Here is a 21,544-nt window from a genome sequence, read left to right on the forward strand (position 1 = left end):
CAGCGAAGGGAAGGTGCCACCGGGAAAGCGGAGCCAGCCCAGCCTGGCCCCCTGCACCCACCTTCCCCGCAGCCAGCTACCTGGAGTGCACTGAGCTGTGGCAAACCTGCCCGCCCCTCCCAGAGATCATGCCCAAAGCTGGCTCCAAGGGGCAGGGGAAGCGGAAGGCACCATGTGCTCACCCCTTGCAGACAGCCGTGTGCCCCCCCACCCCACCTCAGCCCAGCCCCTTTGCCCCTTCCCCGTCCTCCCTGCCAGCCCCCTGGCGCCCTGCTCCGGGCCCGATCCTCAGCAGGGCTCTCCAGGCCTGGCTGCAACACGCACACACCAATCATGTCGGCATCGCCGTGCGGGGCCTGTGCAGCGGGCTGGAACCTGAGTCACGGCACGGGCGAGGGCACCGTGGTGGGTGGGGGGCTCTGCACCCCTCCCCACTTGTCCCCCCCATGGTCACGCCAGCCGGTGACAACAGGTAATACAGGACCCCGGCGCCCGCAGCTAGAAGGGAGGATGCCGCCGTGCCCCCCGGCACAGCCAGCGTCTCCAGCCCCCGCGTCAAGCAGTCACCTTCCCAGACAAGGCAGGGTTGGGCCTGCAGGTGCAAGCCAGGTCCGGCGGAGCAGCGTCGCCAGCCCTGGGCATCCTTGCTTGGGGGGTGACGCCGGCTGGGGTGGGGGGAGGCAGGATGCTATGCTGGAGAGGGCATGGATGGATGCACGGCCCCGGCGCCCGGCACACGCGTGGGGCTGGGGCAGGAGGGTTGCGGGTTGGAAAAAGGATCTGGTACTTACTCCATTTTCCCAGCCTCCTCAGCCCCCTTGCTGGCTCACGCTCCGGCTCGCAAGGATCCAGGCGAAGCGACTGGGTGGGGGGGGGGAAGGAAGCCGGGGGCTAGCAGCCCCCACCCAGCCGGTGCCCCCTGCTCTCGCGGTCTGGGCTCACGGGCAGAGCAGCCGTGGCGGGTGTCTCCGCATCCCCGGCTGGGTTATTGTCCGGCGTGCGGCTGGCTCGGGATTGCTGAGCTGGGGATGGGAAGGGAGCTTTATTTTTTTCCTCCTCTTCCCAGTCTCCAGCATCCTAACAGCACCGTCTGCTGGGCATTGCCTGCCACTGCCACCCAGCCCACAGGCCCCCCAAAGCAGCCTCCGGAGAGGCTTGTCCAGGCCCTGGACCTGCATCTCTTCGCAGGCTTTCCTACGGACCTGGCGCCTTGCCCCCTTGCACCCAGGCAGGGCCGGCAGGTCTAATAGGATCCATGCTCCGAGTTGGCACACCTCCACTTCCCTGCCTGCAGCCCGGCCTGGACTGAGCCTCCTCTCCTAGCCCTGGCGAGCATGGGGCTGCACCACAGCGATCCACGGGGATGGCCTCATTTTTCAGCGTCTTGGCAGGGCTCCTGGGTCGAGCGCGGAGCTCCCAGGACCACAAACAGCCTCGCGCTGGGGTGCGATAGAGCAGCATTCGTACGGGACGGTTTGGAGAGGGGCGATCCTGCTTCCAGAAGGGAGCTGGACTAGGTGCGACCTCTGCAAGTCCCTAGAAATCTCTCCAATTTCTATGAGCTTGCAACCTGCAGTGGCGCACGGGGAATGCAGCTGCCTCTGGGGTGGGGGGAGAAAGGGCACGGACCCGGCGAGCTGTGCTACGGAAGCACGATGCCCCAAATGCAGCCGGACCTGGGGGGAGAGAAAGAGCAGGGCCCCCAGCGAGTGGTGTCATGGCTGCGCCGTGCCCTAAATGCAGCTGCTTCTGGGGTGGAGAAAGGAGAGGGAAGCCCAGAGGCTGCACGTGTTTGTGTCCCACATGGACGTATGGCTGTTGGTGAGGAAGGCTGCCCTGGCAGATGGGAGAAGGTGGGTGGGCACATGGGCAGACCCCCCCACCATCCATCTCACCAGGCAGAAAGCCTTGGAGGGGCAACAACCCTGACTGATCGACTCAGTGAGTAACACACTCAGGCTGCTCCGTGCCTCAGTTTCCCTGAAGAGGGAAGCTCCCAGGCACCTGGATCCCAGCTGGGTCTTTAGGTGCCAATAATGCCCAAGAATCCATGTCAGAGCCGGAGAAACCAAGCTACGAGAGCCCATAACAGCCCAGGACTCCCCCCACCAACCTGCAAGGGTGCAGGAAGCATCTGGCCTAGTGGCTAGAGCAGCCAGGACTCCTGGGGTCTCTCCCTGGCCCTGCTGGAGGTACAACCCTGCCCCCTCTCTCTGCCTCAGTTTCCCTCGGCTCTGATCTCTGTGCCCTAAGGCTTGCAACCCCGCATGGGAGGTTGCCCACTTAACCCCTTCCCCACCAAGGCCTCTCTTAGCAGGGCTGGGTATCCCCACCTGACCTGGATTTGGGCACTAGAGCCTTGCTCCCACGAGCCAGCTCAGGGCAGGAGCCTGGGTACAGCCCAGCCCCGTGGGCTGTGCGGGGCAGAGCACATGGCAGCGATGGCCTGGGATATGCTCCCTCCAGCCCCCGCAGAGCCAGTAAAGCCCACAGACGGCTCCCCGACCAAAGGCACAATTGCTACAGGAGCGGGTGCAGGGGGCCAGGAGGCTGGCGACTGTTGCGGCAGCCGGGATCCGTTGGCACTACTCGCACAAAGAGCTGGAAGAGGACAGGAGCGTGGGTCTGTGGCTTGCCAGTTTGCCCACCCTAAACCACCCGCCTGATCAGGGCATCCTGCTCCTGCGCCCCCATGGGCCTGGGCGTTGCAGCAGAGGCTGGGTGGGAAGAGCCAGGGGGGCCACAGCCGCATACAGCATGCATCAGCCGTGGGCACGGCCTGGCTGGCGGGCTTGGGGGACCTGGGGTCTCACCTGGGGTCTCAGCAGGGCCCTTTGCTCCCCGCATCACTCCCTTTCCTCTCCTCCTCGCTCCTTCCGGGCTGTCCCCTTTGCTGGGTCTCCCTTGAGCATCACAGAGGCAGCAGAGACTCCCGAGGCCCCCGTCTCTGTTGGGAAAGCTTCACGGCTGGGAAAGCAATGGGAGTCCCAGCCCTGAAGCCCCATCCTAGCCCATAGCAGAAGGCTGGGCATCCAGAGCGGTGTCACCCCCCATCCACACCCAGCTCAGCCCTTCATCCCACTCTGCAGAGGACCGGTCATGTTCATGCCCTGAAAGCTTGCAAAGAACAATTGTTTTCCAACTATTTAGCTGGTCTACTAAAAGAGATCCCATTCTACCCTGCCGCTCCCCAGGGGATGCACCTTCCCCAGGCCATCAGCAGCCAGCTCCCAGACCTGTCAATGGGAAGGTCGGGGGGCAGGGCCCGGCCGCTGCCCTCTCCCGGGTGCACCAGAACTGGGGGCTGGAGGGGAGGGAAAAGGGGGGAGACTTTTTTGGGTGCCAGAGGAGTTAAAAACAACGAAAAAAAGCAGCGGGTGTTGCTCAAACAACTGTTTCCTCCAGCAAACGGACACAGGAAACAGGTGATGGAGCAGTAAAGAGCCACCGGCGAGGTTGGGAAATCCTATGGTGAACGCAGCAAGGCCCTAGGCTGGACCAGACGCCTGGGGTATTTGGGCAGGTGTGAAAGCACAAAAGGGGCAAATCCTGTGACTCAAACCTGTCCGCGACACCCCCCCAACTCCACACAGCTTCTGCATCTATAAAGGGACAAGCCAAAAAATCCATCCCAAAATTGCTAAGCTCACAGCCCCAGCTGAGCCTGGGTCACAGATTCAACCCCCGGCCCTTGTCTGCCAGGCATACAAGCAAAACCCACTGGGTCCCGAACTCGATGGATCGGAGAGAGGGGACCGACCGCCTGGTTCTCAGCCCCTAACCGGAAGGATCCTTCCAGCACTGGCGTCAGGACAGCAGCCAGGCCCAGCCGGCCTCCTCTCCCCCTCGGGCACCCACGTCCCATCTGCTGCCTCCCCCTCGGCCCACGGCGGCCTGGGCGGCTGCGCACTTCCAAGCGACCCGCGTGCCTGTCACCTTGCGCCGCGGGGCCGTGTCCCTGCACGGGGCATCTCATGGGGCAGCTATTTCTAAATAAGCAAGGAGGCGACTTTGAAGCACAGGAGCTGCCCAGAGGCTTGTCTACAAGGGGAGGTGATCTGGATTAAGATCCCCGACCCCGCAATTTGGCTGTTCTTACTCTGGATTCAAATCCCCCTCCTGCTGCTTCTTGTGGCCATTCAGAGCCAGACACGTCTCAGGGCGGTTGTCCCGTGGGCAGCACACGTGTCCCCCACCTTGACTCACCCCCCCGTCACCCGAAGCCAGAAGCCTCTCTGCACAATTAGGATGACGAGGCCAATTAGCCCACGCTAATTAGCTCAGGGGTGATGTTCCAGGCAGTGGCAGAGCCTGGGGGAGGGTACCACAATTCACCAGGTAGACAAGACAGGGTGTTAGCATGGTGCCCTGATGGCTGGGCCGTGACGCAGTGCCCTCCCCAGACCCCCTCCACATGGATCTGAGCCCCCTGCCCCCCGCCCCGGGCATTGCACAAGCCAACTGAAGGGGAGGGACGGCAGGGGCCCCTTCAGCCCTGCTCCGCCAGGCCTGCGGGGCACGGGGAGATGGGGGTTGTGACCACAGCATTGCAACATGCCTCGCAGGGGTATTTATTGGGGCAGCACGGACCCACCCGCTCAGCTCCGCAGCATGGCAAGCGCCAGCCTGCTCCTCTTGGCTCTGGGCAGCCCAGCCCTGCTCCTGACCCTGACCCTGGCACCGGCAGGTAAAGGGCCATCGGTGCTAGGCAGGGGGCATGGGGGGCAGGAGGATGGGTGGGGTGGTGCTGGGCTGCCACATGCTAGAGCCAGGTGCTCTGCCACCGAGGCTGCAGAGGGACGGGGGAATGTCACTTCGTGTCTCCGAGCGGGGAGGTGGGTCCGGAGCTGGAGCCAGCACCCCCATGCTCTGAGGGGGTCTGGCCTGCACGTGGGGCTGGGAACTGGGTCCTGGCTCCCCCACTCAGAGCTCAGCCACGGGCACCCAGGAAGCAGGGCCAGTGCCCCATGCTGCGAGGGAAACACCCCTCTGCCCCCAAGCAGTGGGCATTGTCCCCTTTCATTACCCCCCCATCTATTACCTAAACCTTTCCTCTTCGTGGCATTGCATCGATGCCTCGCTGTCCACACACAGGCCTGGGAGCCAGGAGTGCCTTCTGCTCAGTCTTTCCCACCCCCCATTCTCCTGCTTGGCTGCTCTCCAAGTCTCAGTCCCCGCTCGGTGCATGCTGGAGCGCATCTCTGGCAGGAGCCAGGATCAGATGCACTAGGACAGCATCCAGCACCATGGCACCGCCCAGGGTTGGGCACTGCTTCTCCTTCCACTAGACCATCTCCAGTGGCAAAAACTCCCCCCCCCCGGATCCCCAAACAGAACAAGACGTGCCACGTCGCTGCAGCCGGGCAGAACCAGTAGCTTGGGGGCAGCTAGAAAGGAGCGGAGCCGGGACGCTTTCCCAGGGGCTGTTGCCTTTCAGGCTTTGGGAGCATCTTCCAGGGAAAAAAAAAAAAAAAAAAATCACAGCAGGGTCTGCCAACAGGTTCTGCTCTCCCAACAGGACAAGAGTCCATCAGCCACGGAGAATTAAGTGAGGGCTCAAGGAAATGGGCTCATGGGGTGACCCATGCTCATGCTTCTGGGCCCAAGCTGGGGTCAGGCAGGGGGAAGGTTGCTCCCGGGCTGTGCTTTGCAGGCCGGCCAGGGGCAAGCGGAGATGCACGGGAGCTCCGGCTGGTTGCTGCAGCTTCCATTTCGCCTGAGTGACATGGTGCCCTCGGGAGCAAAAACTGCGGCAAGGAGCCGTGCAGCTTGATCCCAGCTCGGCTGCAAGCCAAGCGGGGCATGAATGCCCTGGGCTCTGCTTGGAGGATTGATGCTTGTGGTCCCACAGAGCCCAGATGGCAGCCGGATTGGGTCCAGTGCCTGCTGGAGGCAGCAGACGTGCATTCACATGTGTACGGGATGATCTGAACCCGGGGGAAAACCCCCAGCCCTTGGGACCTTGGTATTTGTGAGGGCACCAACACCAGGTTCCCAGGTGCCCAGCTCCGAGCTGCTGGCTCCTTCAGCGCCCTCACATACAGCCCAGCCTGGCAGGGATGGGGAAGCAGTGGCTGGTCTCCCAGCAGCTTTTTGTCGGCCCAGGTGCCCAGGGGAGCTGGATAATCGGGGGGAAGGCAGCGAAGCCACACTCCCGGCCCTACATGGCCTCCATCCAGATAGACGGGCAGCATGTCTGCGGCGGCTGCCTGCTGTTGCCCAAGTGGGTGATGACGGCTGCACACTGCGTTATTCCCAGGTATGGTGCCCTCCCCGTCCTGAGCTCCCCTTCTTCCCCCAGCCCTAGCCCAGCCCCTGCCTGGGACCCCCACTAGCACCATCCAGGGCCATGGGGGCAAATCCCTGCCCGGCAGGCAAGGGTGGGGGGGCTCAGCCCCCAAGTGCCAGTCCTCTCTCCCTGCCCCAAGCCGGCACCAACGCTGAGCCCCCACACTTGCCTTCCAGGCGCAACCCCTCGGCGCGCGTGGTGCTGGGCGCCCACCACCTGCAGCGCCCCGAGGCGGCCCAGCAGGTCTTCAGCATCGTGGAGTCCATCCCGCACCCCCACTACAACTCCCGCACCGTGTGCAACGACATCCGCCTGCTCAAGGTGAGGCGGCTGCTTGCCCCGCGGGGACCCCGCACCCCCGGGCAGCTGGGCTCTTCCGGGCAGGCAAATAACCGAGCTGGACGCTAGATGGTGCCGCAGCCTTGAGGAATTGCCCAGCCCCGATGCAGCCAGATTGGGCTGGGGGGGAATTTGCACCCACTTTTCCACCCCCTTTCCAAGGAGGTAGTCTCAGCTGATCCAATATGGGTCCATCACTGCCTCTTCTCCCCCACTTGCCCTGCAGAAGTCCCCCAGGAGCTGCTGCCTCCAAAGCCACCAGTTACTGGAGGCAGCTTTAAATGCCCGGTAATGGATGGAGAGGCCGTTCTGCCCCGGAGCACTGGAGGGCAGGGGCAGCTGCACAGAGCAAGGCCTGCATGGGGCAGGGAGTCTCCTGGGGGTAAAAGGCCCTGAAGTGGGGGGGGGGGGGGGGAAGGAAAATCAAGCCCAAGATATGCAGGGTTGGGACAGGAGCAGGCTAGGGTGTCTTTGCTCGAGGGCGACGGACAGCAACGGGATCCCCCATGTCCCAGCTGAACCAGTCGGCCACCCTGAACCAGTTTGTGAAGCTGATCCGCCTGCCCCTGCCCAACTCCGACCTCCGCCCCGGGGTTGCCTGCCGGGTCACGGGCTGGGGCGACGTCTCCAACTTTGGCACGTCCCCCGTCGAGCTCATGGAGACCCGGATCACCGTCTTCAACCGCACGGAGTGCAACGCCCGCTGGAAGGGGCACGTCACGGCCGAGATGCTCTGCACTGCTGCCCCCACCGCCACCTTCCAGGGGGTTTGCTCTGTGAGTGCCACTGCTACCCCCTCCCCCCGCAAGGCGGCACTGCTGGGAGGGAAGCCCACTGCTCCAGGGTGGGTTATGAGGCTGGCATGAGATTGCAGTCTGGTGCCAGAAACAAGCAGCTGCCCTCCCAGCTGGCAGGGCCATCCAACCCAAGCTCAAACCCCCGAGGCTGCGAACTTCCCCGTAACGGTGCCCAGTGTCTGTCACCTGGTTAATGCTGGCTGGGAGAAGGAGGAGGACCTGGACGCAGAGGTCTGTGAGGAATCCTCCATCTAACACGGCAGTAGGGCCCTGCGCCTTCCCTCCTGCTTGTGATGCCCCACGAGCCTCCCCCTCTGCTCTTTCTGGCTTTGCAGGGTGACTCGGGGGGCCCTCTGGTCTGCGGGGCCAGGGTCTGCGGCGTCGTGTCCTTCTCCGGGCAGAAGTGCGGGGACCGCCGCTTCCCCGACATCTACACACGCGTCTCCCTCTACATCCACTGGCTCCATCAGGTCATCAAGAGCAATTAGTGCCCCAGCCCTTGCTGGGCTCCGGAGACCCCCGCACCCCCCAAGCAGCATGGGTCAGGAGCGTGGACTGTGGAAGGGGGAGACTGGCAGAGGTGGATTGCATTGGGATCACCAGGGTTAGCGGTTTGGGAGGCAGGGGAAGGGGGTGGGGGGCTGCATCAGGATGCCAGGGTGCTTTCCCAAGCTCACCGACAACAGGTCCATAGCAAATCACGTCCTTGTGCTGTGCCTCAGTTTCCCCCTCTGGATTCTTTGCATCCCCTTGTGCTGCACCGCGTGGCCGCCGGGAGGCAGCACAAGGCCACTTTCTAGGCCAGCGGGGCTGGGATCGCCCCTGCCTCCAGCAGCTGCCTGGCAGGACACCAGCCCTTTCCCCAGGAGCAGGGCATAAAAATAAAGTGCGTCTCCCCCTGGACGTTGCACCGTCCTAGTCATTGCTCCCCTCTGCCGTGGCAGAGCTCCTGGGGCAGCCTGGACGGTGCAGATGCTGCAGCAGTAGGCTGGTATCCTTGGGGCCCTGCCGTTCTCCTGCCTGCCAGGGAAGGGACTCAAGGGAAGGCCCCGTGGGACTTCCAGGGACCTTGGGCCAGGGCCCCATGGGGTGGAAGGGGATGGAGGCACTGCCTATACTCCCCCTGCCCACCTGTGGCAGCCAGAGCTGCCCTCCAGCCCCCTACCAGGGAAGCCAGGGGGGGGTCCAGCCTCATGCTCCCCATTCCCATCCCCTGTCCGCTCAAGGCCCACCGGAGTCCACCCCACTAACCAGGACCAGCAGGTGCAGATGCCATGCGCAGGCTCCAGCAGTGGAAAAATGGGGTGCCCCAGACCTACCTGCCCAGGATCAGCCACCCCCTCTGCTCCGCTCTGCTCCGGCCCCTGGGCTCTGGCAGCAGCTCCAGCCCCTCCAGGTGCCTCCTTTTAACCAGGTGCGGCAGGGCAGGGCACCTGCAGCCCACAGGCCCTCCTTAACCCTTCCCTGCCCACTACCCTGCCTCCCTCCCCCTTTCTGCCCAGCCTCCCCACTGCCCTTTCTATTGCTTTCTCCTTCACACCTGGGCCCAAGCCTCTGGACAGGTTTCCCTTGGGCTGTTCTGCCGCAGCCAGCGTTCCACCCCAGAGGCAGCTGCATTCCAGCCGAGGACAAACTAGTCCCCTTCCTTCCCCCTGGCCCTTGGAGAGGCTGAGAAGGGGACACAGCAGTGCCTTGGGGAGGCGGCAGGGAATCCGCAATCCCCCCCCCAGTCAGATGTGTAGCTGGGGGACGCCAGCAGCCGCCCGATGGTCCCGGCTGGCAGGGACGAGACCATGTGGGATCCAGCTGCAGTTTGGCTCTCGATCCCAGTGAGGTCACTGGCCGCCCTGGTGCAATGAAGGGCCCCACTGCAGATCGGCGGCGAGTCCCCTGCTGGGACTGGGGCAGGGGCAGGGATGTGGGGGATATTGCTCCCTCCCTCCTGCTCGGCCACCCTGTCTTCACAGGCGCGTGCATGTGGATCCTAACCTAGCCCTCTACGTCCTGCCATGTCTGGGCTGCACGGCAGCCTGGCACCTCGCAGCTCATACATAGCCCCTCTCGCGGCTCCAGGGGCAGCAGCGGGTCCAGGACACGGAGGGGCTTGGGGCTCACTTCAGAGGGGCACGGCGCTGAGTGCAGGGAGACCTTTGGGTATCACTCTTCTTGCCTTACTGTGGCTCAGTTTCCCCCGTATAAACCCACACGGCCCAGACCCGCCAAGTCTCATTCTAGCCCCCAGCTCCCACCCTTGGGAGGGGATGTCCCAGTCCAGACAGCACCACTGGGATGGACCCATCTACCCCCCTCACGGGCACCTGCCAGCCCCACAGCCCAGCCAGAGCCGTGGAGGGCCCAGTGCACTGCCCAGCCGGCTGCAACACTGCAGTGTTGGCTGGAGCCTGAATCCAGGGGCTGTCCTGGGAGGGGGCATTTCTAGCCATGGCAAGGCTGAACCCAGCCCCTTTCCATCAGATCAGTGCATGGCCGTGGGTAAACCCGGCGGGCTGCATGGCACAGCCCCTCTGTGTAGCATCCAACGGGCTCCGGGCCTTGGTGGGGGGGCTGGGATTTTGCAGAGGGTGGTGGTGCAGGGGGGGCGGATACGCATCGGGTCTCAATTAATGGCAGCTGTTGCTTTGTGAAATACCAACCCCCATGGCGGAGGCTGCTGTTGCTGCACGGAGAGGGGGCTTGGCTGGGGTGGAAACCCCCCCTGCAAACTGCAACCGGCTGCTTTGCTGCAGCCTCCCAGGCACAAAACCTGCAGGCGCTAAGGCAGCAACCGGCTTCACCAGTTAGCCGGGAGGGGTGCCGTCCAGGCCGCCAGGGGCTTCAGGGGGGAGTGCTGATGTTTGTGACCCCGTTTAGAGCAGGCTTCCAGGCTGGGATGGGGTCGGGGGGAGGCAGACGGCAGGTCTTGCCTGCGGAGCTGCACAGGGCACCGTTGCGGAGGCATCAGGCAGGTGCTCCCTGGCCAGCTGGATCCGTCCAGGCCAGGTTGGCCAGCGCGTGCGCACGGCAAGGGGCACGTTAATATGGATGGAGGGGCAGGACACCTGGGTTTGGTTCCCAGCTCTCCGTGGAGGGTGCCAGCAGCTCAGACGGCAATCGCAAGAAGCTGGCAGGGGAGCAGGGCTGGATCCTTCCCACCCAGTTTGCCAGCGGCCCCTTTAGCAGCCCCAGATCTTGGCCAGAGCGGTGCTGAGCTGTGGGACCGGCTGCCCGGGGCTGAGTGTACCTTGCGGGGAGCCAACACACGGGCAAGACTTCAGGGCTCCAGGGGGTCGCCTCTCTGGCTGTGGGTCTGTCCCCTGCTCGACAGGCCACTCCAGAAGCCACTCCAGAAGTCCCTGGGTTGCTTTGGGCCTCGCGTCCGTCGTGCCCTGACATGATGCCACGGGGCTTTGCCATGAGCGAGGACCGGCGCACGCGAGCACTCGTATCCACCTACACAAACACGCACGCAGCCTCTGACCCAGCCGGCAGCAGCTGCAGACAGACGGCTGCCTTTGCAAAGTGTCTGGGGCTTTGCCTTGCTGCCCCGCTCCTCCCACCCATGTTCTGGGCTGTTGTTTTAACCTAATCTCTGCCCCGGTCACGGCTTCGACAGCCGGGAGCTTGGTGGCAACACGTGGCTCCCGAATTGCTCCTCATGGGGCGGCTCTTCTTCCTCCAAAGCAGCCGCAGCCCCGCTCAGGAGAGGGAACCATGCACCGCCGGAGGGACAGCTGCCTTTGATCTCCGTGGCCCGCTACGCCAGAGGGACTGCACGTGATGGGACCCACGGGGTGGCACGGGCCCGTAGGTTTGGTCCGAGCACGGCACAGACATTCCCATCTGACGTTATCCTCAGGCAGTTCAGTGGGTTTCAGCCAACGTCCCAGAGGGCAAGAGCCCACAAAGAGCCCTGCCTCCTGCCCCTTGACCCGCTTGGCTGGCAATCCCCGGGGGAGAAGCCAAGGGAGAAGCCAAGGTCATTAAGGAGGTGGGCGGACGAGTCTGCGGGTCGCTCTCTGCCTCTCGTCCCCGGGGCCGTCCTTCAAACCAGAAGCAAACGGCGGGGGGCGACATTTTGGGGAGAGGCCAGCCACGGAAAGCTCTGTGTCTCTGCCCGGCTGGAGTCCTGCAGCCAAGATTGAAGGTCTCTTTCTAAAAGATACCCTCCAGCGCAACCACAAATTGCCAGGAATTACCGGTTGAAAATCTCCAGCCCAGGCTAGGTAGGAGGTCAGATCCGTCGAGCCCCTCCGGGACTCCGGCTCTAGGCCTCTGCGGCCGCCTCCAGCCCGTTAGACTCGACCGGAAGGAAAACGAAGATGCTTGACTCGTTTTATTCTTTTTTTTTTTTAATGATAACCCAAAATGTACCATAGCCATAAAATGCCTCTACCAGTCTGGGATGGGAGAGGCCCATGTTACGCTGCGCGGTTCTAACCGAAGGGGACACAACCATACAAAAACAGAAAATAGGGGATTTTTAATATATATATATATATATATATTTATATATATATCCTATTTATATAAAGGCAAAAGTTCCCGGATTGCACGGTGTCGGAGATGACGCGCTATGTACACAGCGGCGCAGGGGAAGTACAAAATAAATACAGGGAAGGGGGGGAGGCAGGTGTAGCAAGAAGCTGTGGGGCCAGTGTCCGGTTCGAACAGCTGGGAGGTCCACGCGGTGCTCAGCGATGAGGAGGGCAAGGCCCCGCTGTGCAGGAGAGAAGGGGCCCTGCCCCAAAAGCAGGGCCGGGGAAGCCCTGGCAGTGGCATGGCCCGGGAGATAAGCCTTGCCCGCCGGTGCCTGGGGCAACCCTCCCAACTCCCTTGTTCCTGGGGTTGATGCATGCAGCGCTCGGCAGCCGGAGCGGGGCAAGGGTGGTACGTGGGGAATACGGTCTGGGAGTGGATTGGCTTTGCAGCCTAGCCAGGGGCTGCTGCGGCTTTCTAGCCCCTGGCAAGGAGGTGTTTGGAGCAACATGGAGTGACGGCAGAGCCCGGGCCAAGCCCCTTCTAGGTGTCATGTGCCGGAGGGGGTGTGATGGGCTTTGAGAGAGCGCAGAGTCGGAGCTCGTGTGAAGCACGCCACTAGCTACCAGCCAAGGGAGCCCAGCGGTTTGATGCCCCGCTCCCTGCCCACCAGGGCAAAAGTGCCACCCTGACTTTGGTCACCGTGCTCTGGACAAGCATCGGCAGCCACAGTGGTGCGGACCAGCTGTGTCCACGGACAGTCGCTGCCAAAAAAGAGGCCTGAACTAATCCCCTGATCCACGCACCATGGACCCCAGGCTCCGAAGTCAGATGGAGGAGATGGTGCAATGCGCTCAGCATGGGGCTCTGTCACCCCCCGCCCCAGCCGGGCGGTGGGACATCCACAGCAGCGATGAGCCTGCTGCAGCCTAGAGGGGGATCTCAGCTCAAGCAACAAAGGCTCCTGTATTTAGCCCCACGGCTCCCAGGCTCCTTGCCTAGCTGACCACCCAAGCCAGTGTGCCTGGTTGCACCCACCCTGCACAATGCAGAGGCCTGGACAGCGCGCGAAGCTGGGTCCCCTCCCCGTTTTATACTCTCTGCTTGCAAACCCAGCTCCAGCAAGGCTCGGAAACGTGGGTCACCCTCCCTCCCATCAGCCACCTGCTCCAAGGGGAGGGGAGCACTGCACGTCCCCCCACGCACTGAGCTGCAGGCAGGAAGTGTCTGCGGACATGGCACTAAGAGGGAAGACAAGTGAATAAATAAGCCCAGGTCTGTCATCTAGGGGCGAATGTACAGCGTGGGCCCGACTGGTGGTGGCAGCAAGCGTAGAAATGCCCCCATCCTGCTCCAAGTCCCCAGCAAAGAGGACCGATGGGACCAGACTGGGCCCACCTGGCCGCTCCTCTCTGCTCTCCATGGGGAGCAGAGCATAAATTAAAGCAACCCTGAGGCTGCTCTAACTTACGCCGAGGTCCGAGCTGCCTCAGCACCGATGGGGAGACCCCCCCACCCCATGCCCTCCCACCTTGACACCCCGATGGCAGGAACGGAGCCACTGAGAGCTGGGGGCGCGCATCGGCATAACATAAACAGCTATAAATAAGGATCTTTTATCTTAATAAATATCGGGTATATGGTTCGTACAATATACACATAATGCCCCTAGCTCCCGGGTTCAGCCTCTCGGCGCACAAGGAAGGTTTCACACGTAGTTTTCTTCAGCATCGTCCTCATCCGGGGAGTATTTAGGCACAGCTGGAAATGGAGCCAGAGAAGAGAGTAAGATGCTGGGAAGCACCGAGCCATGCTGTGGGCACGGGTGGCTCCAGGGACTGGGGACAGCCCTGGGGGTCACTGGTATACCATGGGGCAGAAGAGGAGCCACAAGTCACCACCACCCATGCTGGGGCTGGTTTTCCCCCAGGCCATGACGCTCCCGTTTTATACAGCGGCTGAGCTCCCGTATCCCCCAGGCTCATGGGAGATGCTGGTTTGATGCCAACCCTTCGCCGCTAGCATGAAGAGCGGGCCTGGAAATGCTGCTGTGATGGCACCCGAGCTCTGGTGGGAACAGGCCCATTGCTCTGGCATGACATCCCCACCTCCCCAGGCTCAGCGAGAAGCAGAAATTGTGCTGGGCCAGCACTAAAATGAGAGGAGCAAAGAGACTGGGAACCATTTATGACCCCCGACAGTGCTGGCTCCGCTGTATCTCAATGCAAGGCCAGGTGCCATGGAAGGACCCACTACGAATTGACCCCCCAGCCAGGACCCCACCCGTCCCGGCAGAGACGGGCGACTCACCCAAGCAGCTTCCGTAGTGGCGGACGCCGATGGATCTGCCCAGGAAGCAGGTCGCCCGCCGCAGGTGGCAGGCGGACGGGTAGGTGACGTTGTTGTTGCCGCACAGCGCGCGGTCCAGGCTGGTGGGCTCGGGGCAGGGGGCCGCCCGGCACATCACGCAGTGGGCGCTGCCCGTCTGGTCCACCACGCAGGTGTGGGTCCCGGGACACACCACGCTGGAGCAGGACTCTGCAGGAGCAATCAGAGGCAGCCGATCACCCGGGAGGTCCGTCCTCGGGAGGTGACGGAGCCGCTGGCACATCCAGAGGGGCAGCCTGGGCCAACCTCTGCTCTCAGGGTGAAGCTGGGAGAGCCAGCTCTACACCGGAGTAACCAACACCCTAGGAATAAACTGCTTCCCCTCTTCCTTTCCCCCACGCAACCCAGGACACAGCCTATATTGCTACTGCCTCTCTTTGCCTGCAGCAGGCAGAGGACTAGGATGGGGGTCAGATCGGTGTTTCTCAACCCTTTTAGACTCCAGAGCTCCCCTGGTTAGACTCCAGGACCCTCTTAGGAAACGCTGTTACCCAGCACAGCTGAGGGCAGGTGCCCTGAAAGCAGCTGGGAGCTCCAATATGCAGGCTGGGATGGGAAGGCATCAGCACGGCAATGCCAGGCCTCCAGCTTGAGACAGAGGAGGGCACTACATTGGGATCCGGGGGCATCAGCTGTGCTGCGTAAGGATTTGGAGAGCAGGGAAAGCGGCCAGCCAGACCTGAGCTCGGCTTGGCCCTGAAGGCGCCCAGAGCTACAGCAGCCGGAGGTGCATGGAGCACTCCCATGCCCTGCCACTGCCATTGCAATGCTCCGGTCCCTTGACCCAAGCCATGCAATCCCCACCAGGTTTAATCAGCAAGTGCAAGGCGCGGACCAAGCCAAGCTGGAGCTGCACCTCCAGATGAAGGCAGAGGGCTGGGCTCTTCCTTGACGGGTCACGGGGCTGCTGGCCCGGCCGACACACATAGCCAGGGTGAATTTCTGCACGGACAACCCGCCCGCAGCCTCCGTATTCGCACAGGCAGACAGGGGCACGGCAGGCGTGCGTCATCGCTGCCGGGTTGTTATAAACAGTCTTCTGCTGGGGTTTACAAACTCCAGCTCCTTTGTGCGCTGGGTGGGGAGGTGGCTCCGCGCACAAATTCCCAGCTCAGATTTCTGCCCCCGGATTGGACTCCGGAGGGGGCCCTGACAGGCAGGAATGTCAGACACGGGGGCTGGCAAAGCGAAGCCTAATGCCGCTGACAGCTCTTGGCAGGGGTGCCGTGTTTTGCTGGTCTGCTTTTTTTTTTTTTTAAATGCTGCTTCTAAGTGACCTTTCACGAGCTGTTATTCTTCAAGCCAGGGGGTACGTAAGACCCACCGGACACTGGCAAGTATCCGAAGCTGCTACCGTACTATAAAATAGCAGACGTCCCATCCATTCTGCGCATCCTATGCTGGTAAATACAGAGTTCAGAGATGCTTAAAGACCCCTCCATGGCTTCGGTCAGCCTGCGGCCTGATGCCCCGTGACCTCACCGCCACTCCTGTCATTTTTTGAGGACACGGATGTTTTTGCCTTGCTTTGCTGCCATCCGAATGGAAAAGGCACGGGGCAAAGGAGGCTTGAGCTTATGTCCTAGGCATTGCAGGCTGTCTGGGGTCAATACTATACCCTATGCAATGCCCAATGGTGTCCAAAGAGATATGTTGCCGTGCTCTGGTGAAGACCCGCCTCGCCTCACCCCAGAGCTGGCTGCATCTCCAGGATGGATAGTACAGCCATATCTCAGTATCCAGATCTCTCTGGGATGCTTTGAGTTGAAAGAAGCCCGCAGCCTGCCAGCCCATCTCAGCCTGGGGGAACTCACCCGACACCCAGAAACCCATCTGGGTTTGTCCTTTAGTCCTCAACCCCCAGCTTGCAGCGTAGCACCCCTGAGGCCGGTTCCCCGATGAGAGCAGACAGCAGGAGCCCAGGGAGCTCCCCCCCAACCTTGTCTCTTTGTCTTTCTCCAGCAGAAATCTGAACTTAACAGGCAACTTTCTTCCTTCTTCATCCCTCCCCTCCTCCCCTGTCTCTGGAGCCGCGTCTGATGGAGCACAGCTGGTATACATGATCAGTGCTCCCAACTGCAGCCACTCGCACCAGCTGGGGACCTGCTCCCCTGATCTGGGAGGCTCTGCACACTCCCACCCCAAGCTCAATCCTCAGCTTATCTGCACTCGCACTCCTGTAATTGTGATGCTGCTGCCAGGAGAGCAAGAGAGAAGCCACGAGGGCATCATTTCAGCAGTTACTCCACTGAGGGCTGAAAGCCTTGGGGTTAGAGCCTGTCACCTTGATCTATGCTGGACAAAGCAAGCCCAGCGGGAACACGCTTTGCACACAGAGGAGTACCAGCAGGCTGCTCAGTGTCACACGCGTCTGGCTTTTACCAGCCACTTGGGAGGTCCACGGAGGCTGCCAGAGACCTACAGGCCTGCTGCTTCTCTCCGGCTCTCCTCCTGGCTTGCTCACAGCTCAGGGACCCCCAGGTCTGGGCACCAGGGATTGCACTAGTGGGCATATCTAGTGCATATATAGCTGCCCCGGTGGAAGGGGTTGGCTGCTCGGTAGGCAAGCAGGGAATTCCCAGCATGAGAGGAGCCGGGCGCCAGGCGCCGGCACGGACTCACATGCCCCGATCGGGGAAGGCACCGTGCCCCAGAGCTTGGAGGGTGCCACAAAAAGGGTGTGTTGGGAGAGCCCGGGCGCCCCACGTACTTTTGCATTTTCCCTGGTACATCACTTCCAGGTCAGGGTGGTCTCTGCACTTGGCCGTCAGCAGCTCGCACTCGTCCCGGTAGGTGTAGCCGTCGGAGCCGCACACCTGCAGCTTCCTGGGCAGGCGGGAGCAGTCGGGGGCGCAGGTGCACTGGGGGCGGCCGTGCTTCATCTTGCAGACCTTGTCGGGACCACACACCACCCCCTCGCAGGACTCTGGGGACGAGAGAGGGGTCACTCCCATGCTAGCAAGGCTCCTCCAGGCAGCTCGTGATGGCCCCCACCAACCAAGCTGGAGGCTGGCCCGCTGGGCCAGGACGGATCTGGCTATAGGGGCCACGCTGGTCCGTCTCTGCCGGGCAGTCACAGCACTGAGGGCAACCCCGGCTGACCTCCCAGACACCGCCCAGCACAGCGCACCAAGGTGCAAATGATGTCCCCTGTGCAAACCATGTCCCCTGAGGCCCATCCTGCTTGAGGCTGCCAACTGCACCAGCCGCACAGCTGGCCCCATCCTCCAAAGGCCAGCGGGCTTCCTTTCCTTCTCATGCAATGGAAAATCCTCAGCAGCCAGCGCCCGGGACCCTCCCACCCGCCTGGCCTTTGCGATCAACACGTCCCCTCCGTCAGACAATGCCGGGGCCTGTTCTGCAGCAGGACTCCGTGACTTGGGGCCGGAGCTCGCGGAGACCCCGTCTGGGCCGCCCGGGGGGGCCGGGGCGGGGGGAGGCAGAGACAGACAGCGGCATTGTCGCGTGGGGTCGCACCCCGGCAGGCGTCTGTCTGGGTTCAAAGGGCCCCTTGAGCGGGTGTGCGTGCGTGACGGGCGGTGGAATTTCCCCCGAGCGGGGGAGAGCGCTGGGAACCCGGCTGGGCTGGGAACCAAGCCTGGCGCGGGTCGCGGGCTGGCTACCACCGTGGGAGGGCTTGGGAGATGGGGGCCACTGGGTGGGAGAGAAACCCCCTGGCAGAAGACCAACCGCTGACCCTGTCTGATCCCGGAGGGGATGCGGAAGCATCTGTATCACAGCTGGAGCTGGGGCTGGCGTGGTGGGTTCCTGGATCTGTTCTGGGGGGGCGTGGGGCATCCCCGTGCCCCAGGCACCAGGCGGGATGGTCCCAGAAGGGTCTGTGCCAGGGCTTGCTTGCAGGCAGGGGGAAGAGGCAAGCCTAGGGGGGCTCTGCCCGCACCCCATTCATTGCACCGCTGACTCGTGGCCTCGGCACGTGTCCCGCAGGAACTGGAGGCACGTGTCCCCGCTCGTCTCCCCAAGCCCCAGGGCTTTGACCTGGCTGTGGAGTGGAGCAGCATGCGTCATGCCCGTAGCTGAGGCCCGTCATAGCCTGGAGTAACCTCTTCCCAGCAGGAACCAGAGCACAAGAGAGGTCATCTCTGCTGCTCTTTGCCAAGGCCTCTGGCTCACGCCCCAGGGGCCCGGGGAGTACATGGCACTAGCACTGCCTGAATGGGGTGGAGGGGGGCGGTTGTTCCCCCTCTGGCTTTAGGTTGGTCCTGATCCCCACTCTGAGACCCCCCCCACCCCACTGGAGACAGCTGGACGCAGGGCACCATGCAAAGGTCCAGCAGATCTTTGATGGGAACCAGCTGATGCCGTGGCCAAGGCTGGGCTGGTCCTGAGCCCTCAGCTGATCTGTGCTCCAGTCCCTGCCCCATGGCAGGAGCCTAGGCCATTTGGGCCAGTTTGGCCATAGGCAGCTGGGTTGTTCACGGCTCCAAGCGGGAGACGTTGGCTTCTCTTGCGGCATCAGGCTCCGGCCGCGCACCCAAGTCTTTCATCAGCCTGCAGCCAGCCCTCTTTCCTCCCGTAGCCTCTGGGCGCTGATCTGCCTCCGAGCCTGGCTCAGTACTTCCGATCCCTGCCATCACGCCTGTCCTAGCAAGAACGGCCCCGAGGCCTGATCCTGCATGGCACTGAGTTCCCAGGCCTCTGCTGCTTTCCCTTGTCTCTTCCCCGTTGCTGCTCACTACTCGGCACCAAGCTATGCCGGTGCTCTGGGGATCAGGACCAGGCTCCAGCTCCTAATCCTCCAGCCCGGCCTGGTCTCTATTAGGGCTCTGAAGTCAGGAGGGTAGGATTGGCTCCCACCCCACTCCTCCCCTCCAAGCTGTTGCGTTGTTTTGACTCCTCTGCCCTTCCGGGAAGCTTTTCAAGGCTGCGTTAGAGCCCGGGAGACTGCGGGGTCTGGGCTGGAGCTGAAGGGCAGCGCAGGGAGCCTGGCGGTCTGTGAATTGGCTCCTGTTTCCTACGGCTTGACCCTCCAAGCCCGTACCCTTCCTACCGGGTCAGCAGGTCCTTGGGCCTGTCCTCACATGGCCACGCAAGCGTGGTGGGAGGACCTGAGCGGCTGGCTCCCTCCGCCACATCTGGACGGCTCAGCACACACAGCTGGAGCCTCTCCGCTCTGGGAAGGCGCCCGTTATATAAAGACACTTTTGCAAAAAATAAAAATTAAAAAGCCGTGGAGATGTTGAAAGAGGAAAGGGGAGGGGAAAATCCCCCTGGAGGGAACCTCTGGAGGGAAGGACTACCCGGGAACAGGCCCCGGGCACTCACTGGCTCCGTGCCCTCTCCGGCCGTGGGCCGTCTGGCCAAGAGTCATGCCCTATGTCTCCAGTGGGCAGGGGGAAGCCAGGGATGAACTTTCTCTCCCCCATACAGGGCTGGCACTGCATGGCAAGGGCTGGAGGGCACGGGGAGGGGGAGAAGCCCTTTGGAGCAGGTGTATGTTGGTCCCCGCGGGCAGCTCCAGGGAGCTCCAAAGCCATGTTAATTTGTGTTAGGGCCTGTTCCCTTCCTTGGTGCAATATCCAGAGGGCAGGAGGCCGACTCAGCCCCTTTCCCCTCTTGGGGTCTTGCCCTTGCTACTAGAGGGGAAGCAGCCAATGTGACTGCAGTCGCCTCGATCCCTCTGCCCTGCCGATCCCACTCCAGTCGCTCTAGGATCCGGGGTGGGGACTGAGACGGGGCTGGGAAGAAACCCCAAACCCCCAGATCCGTCCGCGACAAGCTCTGAGACAGCTGCGCTGTGTAATACGGATCATTTCAGACTCCCTTCTGCACCCATGCTGCCTGGCACGGTCCAGGTCTCCTAGGATGGTAGACGTCTCGCACAGGGATTCCTGCCCGGCCAGGCCAACCTCTCCCGAGAACCTGCCACGGTCAAATCTGAACCCAAACCTCCAAGCCCAGGAGCTGCTTGGGGCCCAGAGGCTGCAGAGGCTCTGAGCAGCACATGGGGTCCTGGTCCCCCCCCCACCCGGTCCTGCTTCAGCTGCTCCATGCCACCTGGGGACCATCCCTGCCCAAATCCCCCTCCCTGCTCTGTGCCTGTCTCATCACTCTGCAACCCCCTCCAATGTACTCTGCCTAATCGCTGGACTCGGGCAGTGGGGTGGTAGAGACATAGCCGATGGGGGTGTTGGCTGCTGCCCAGGCTGGGGATGGGGATTGGGCTGTGCCAGTGCTCCTGCTGGGACTTCGATGTCTTTTGAGAGATGTCTATTCTCCCTAACCTCTGCCTTGCTGGGACTTCAAGCCGGAGATTCCTGGCTAGAGGGTCTTGTCCCTCCACTCAGGGTCAGACCGATCGCTGCATTGGGGTCAGGAAGGAGTTTTACCCCTGGGTCAGACTGGTATGGACTGAGGGGATTTTTGCCTTCCTCTGCAGCGGGGCTCTAGTCTCTGTCTGCGATCTTTTAAGCCTCTATTAACAACCTTTTACAGCAGCAGGACGTTGCCCACCGCGGTCCCCCTACTTCACCTGTGTCAGGTTCGGGTGTGACGTCTTGTGTAGTGTCAGGTTTAACAACAGCTTTAGTAAGAGGTTAGATGATGGATTTGTCTGGGATGGCTGGAGAGGGCTGATCCTGCCTTAGGCAGGGGTTTGGACGAGATGTGACCCCTTTCAGCCCATGAGTCTATGATACCGGGCTAATGCAAATAGGCATCGAGCAAGCACATGATGCCAGGGTCTGGGGGCATTACAGGCCCTTGCTGGGATCAGTGCCACCGGGTCCATGCATCCTATCAGCTGGCGCCTGTACCTTTGCACGGATGGCAGGTCACAAGTCCCAGGAAGCCCAGGAGGCTGATCTTGTTGCCCGGGTAGGTGTAGTTGGACCAGGCCACGTCCACGTTGCCATTGCTGCAGCACTCCTCCCAGGTCACGCCCGTCCGGAGGATCATGGTGCATTTGGCTTCCCTCCCCTGCTGCAGCCAGCAGATCCCCTCTGTGTGGAGGAAGCAGGACGTGAGAACCGGGCTCAGGAGCCGGCGGCTTTGAGACGCAGCAAGGGTTAAGCGCCAGGAAGCCAATGCAAAACTAAAACAAGGTCTTTGGACACATGCCGCCCTGTGCACCCCTGACGCTGCCCTGTGTGCAGGGCTTTGCATAAAGGCATGGATCCTGCAAGCTGCCCCAGCTTGGGCAACGGGGCTCTTTCAAGCGTATAGCCTGGGTTTGCAAGTGCCCAGTTGTCTGCAAACTACAGCATTTAAGAGAGACACCCCCCCCCCCCCACGC

At 62.2% G+C, this 21,544-nt stretch overlaps 3 protein-coding genes across 6 annotated transcripts in view; 1 reads left to right on the forward strand and 2 right to left on the reverse strand.

Moving 5' to 3' along the window:
* Positions 1-1,020, reverse strand: part of PALM (paralemmin) — a 33,372-nt gene extending 32,352 nt beyond the window's left edge. For all 4 annotated transcript variants that reach the window (XM_025196434.1, XM_025196432.1, XM_025196433.1 and 1 more), the window contains exon 1: positions 792-1,020. In XM_025196434.1, the coding sequence (XP_025052219.1) occupies positions 792-796 (5 nt within the window). In that variant the 5' untranslated portion in view covers positions 797-1,020. The remainder of the gene's footprint in view (positions 1-791) is intronic.
* Positions 1,021-6,153: 5,133 nt separating this feature from the next.
* Positions 6,154-7,968, forward strand: PRSS57 (serine protease 57). The gene is made up of 4 exons (XM_006017567.3): positions 6,154-6,259; positions 6,466-6,610; positions 7,144-7,404; positions 7,761-7,968. The coding sequence occupies exons 1-4, from the start codon at positions 6,165-6,167 to the stop codon at positions 7,911-7,913; spliced, it is 654 nt and encodes a 217-aa protein (XP_006017629.2). The 5' UTR covers positions 6,154-6,164; the 3' UTR covers positions 7,914-7,968.
* A 5,535-nt stretch (positions 7,969-13,503) lies between these two features.
* FSTL3 (follistatin like 3) lies at positions 13,504-21,429 on the reverse strand. Its single transcript, XM_014516830.2, has 4 exons — positions 21,066-21,429; positions 17,000-17,215; positions 14,212-14,439; positions 13,504-13,662 (listed from the first exon to the last, which is right to left on the reverse strand). Exons 1-4 carry the CDS (start codon positions 21,412-21,414, stop codon positions 13,610-13,612), a joined length of 846 nt encoding a protein of 281 aa, XP_014372316.1. The 5' UTR covers positions 21,415-21,429; the 3' UTR covers positions 13,504-13,609.
* Positions 21,430-21,544: the final 115 nt, after the last annotated feature.

Source organism: Alligator sinensis, unplaced genomic scaffold, assembly GCF_000455745.1.
Source record: "Alligator sinensis unplaced genomic scaffold, ASM45574v1 scaffold1295_1, whole genome shotgun sequence".
NCBI lineage: Eukaryota > Metazoa > Chordata > Crocodylia > Alligatoridae > Alligator > Alligator sinensis.

What these genes read in the sequence shown, in the direction of transcription:
- FSTL3 (XM_014516830.2), bottom strand. Translation starts at nt 21,414, where the DNA reads ATGCAAAGCCCTGCACACAGGGCAGCGTCAGGGGTGCACAGGGCGGCA. An exon ending in GTACCAGGGAAAATGCAAAA is followed by an intron (nt 14,440 to 16,999) that starts GTACGTGGGGCG and finishes TTGCTCCTGCAG; the next exon opens with AGTCCTGCTCCAGCGTGGTG. An exon ending in CCACTACGGAAGCTGCTTGG is followed by an intron (nt 13,663 to 14,211) that starts GTGAGTCGCCCG and finishes CTCCATTTCCAG; the next exon opens with CTGTGCCTAAATACTCCCCG.
- PRSS57 (XM_006017567.3), top strand. Translation starts at nt 6,165, where the DNA reads ATGGCCTCCATCCAGATAGACGGGCAGCATGTCTGCGGCGGCTGCCTG. An exon ending in GCACACTGCGTTATTCCCAG is followed by an intron (nt 6,260 to 6,465) that starts GTATGGTGCCCT and finishes CTTGCCTTCCAG; the next exon opens with GCGCAACCCCTCGGCGCGCG. An exon ending in CCTTCCAGGGGGTTTGCTCT is followed by an intron (nt 7,405 to 7,760) that starts GTGAGTGCCACT and finishes CTGGCTTTGCAG; the next exon opens with GGTGACTCGGGGGGCCCTCT.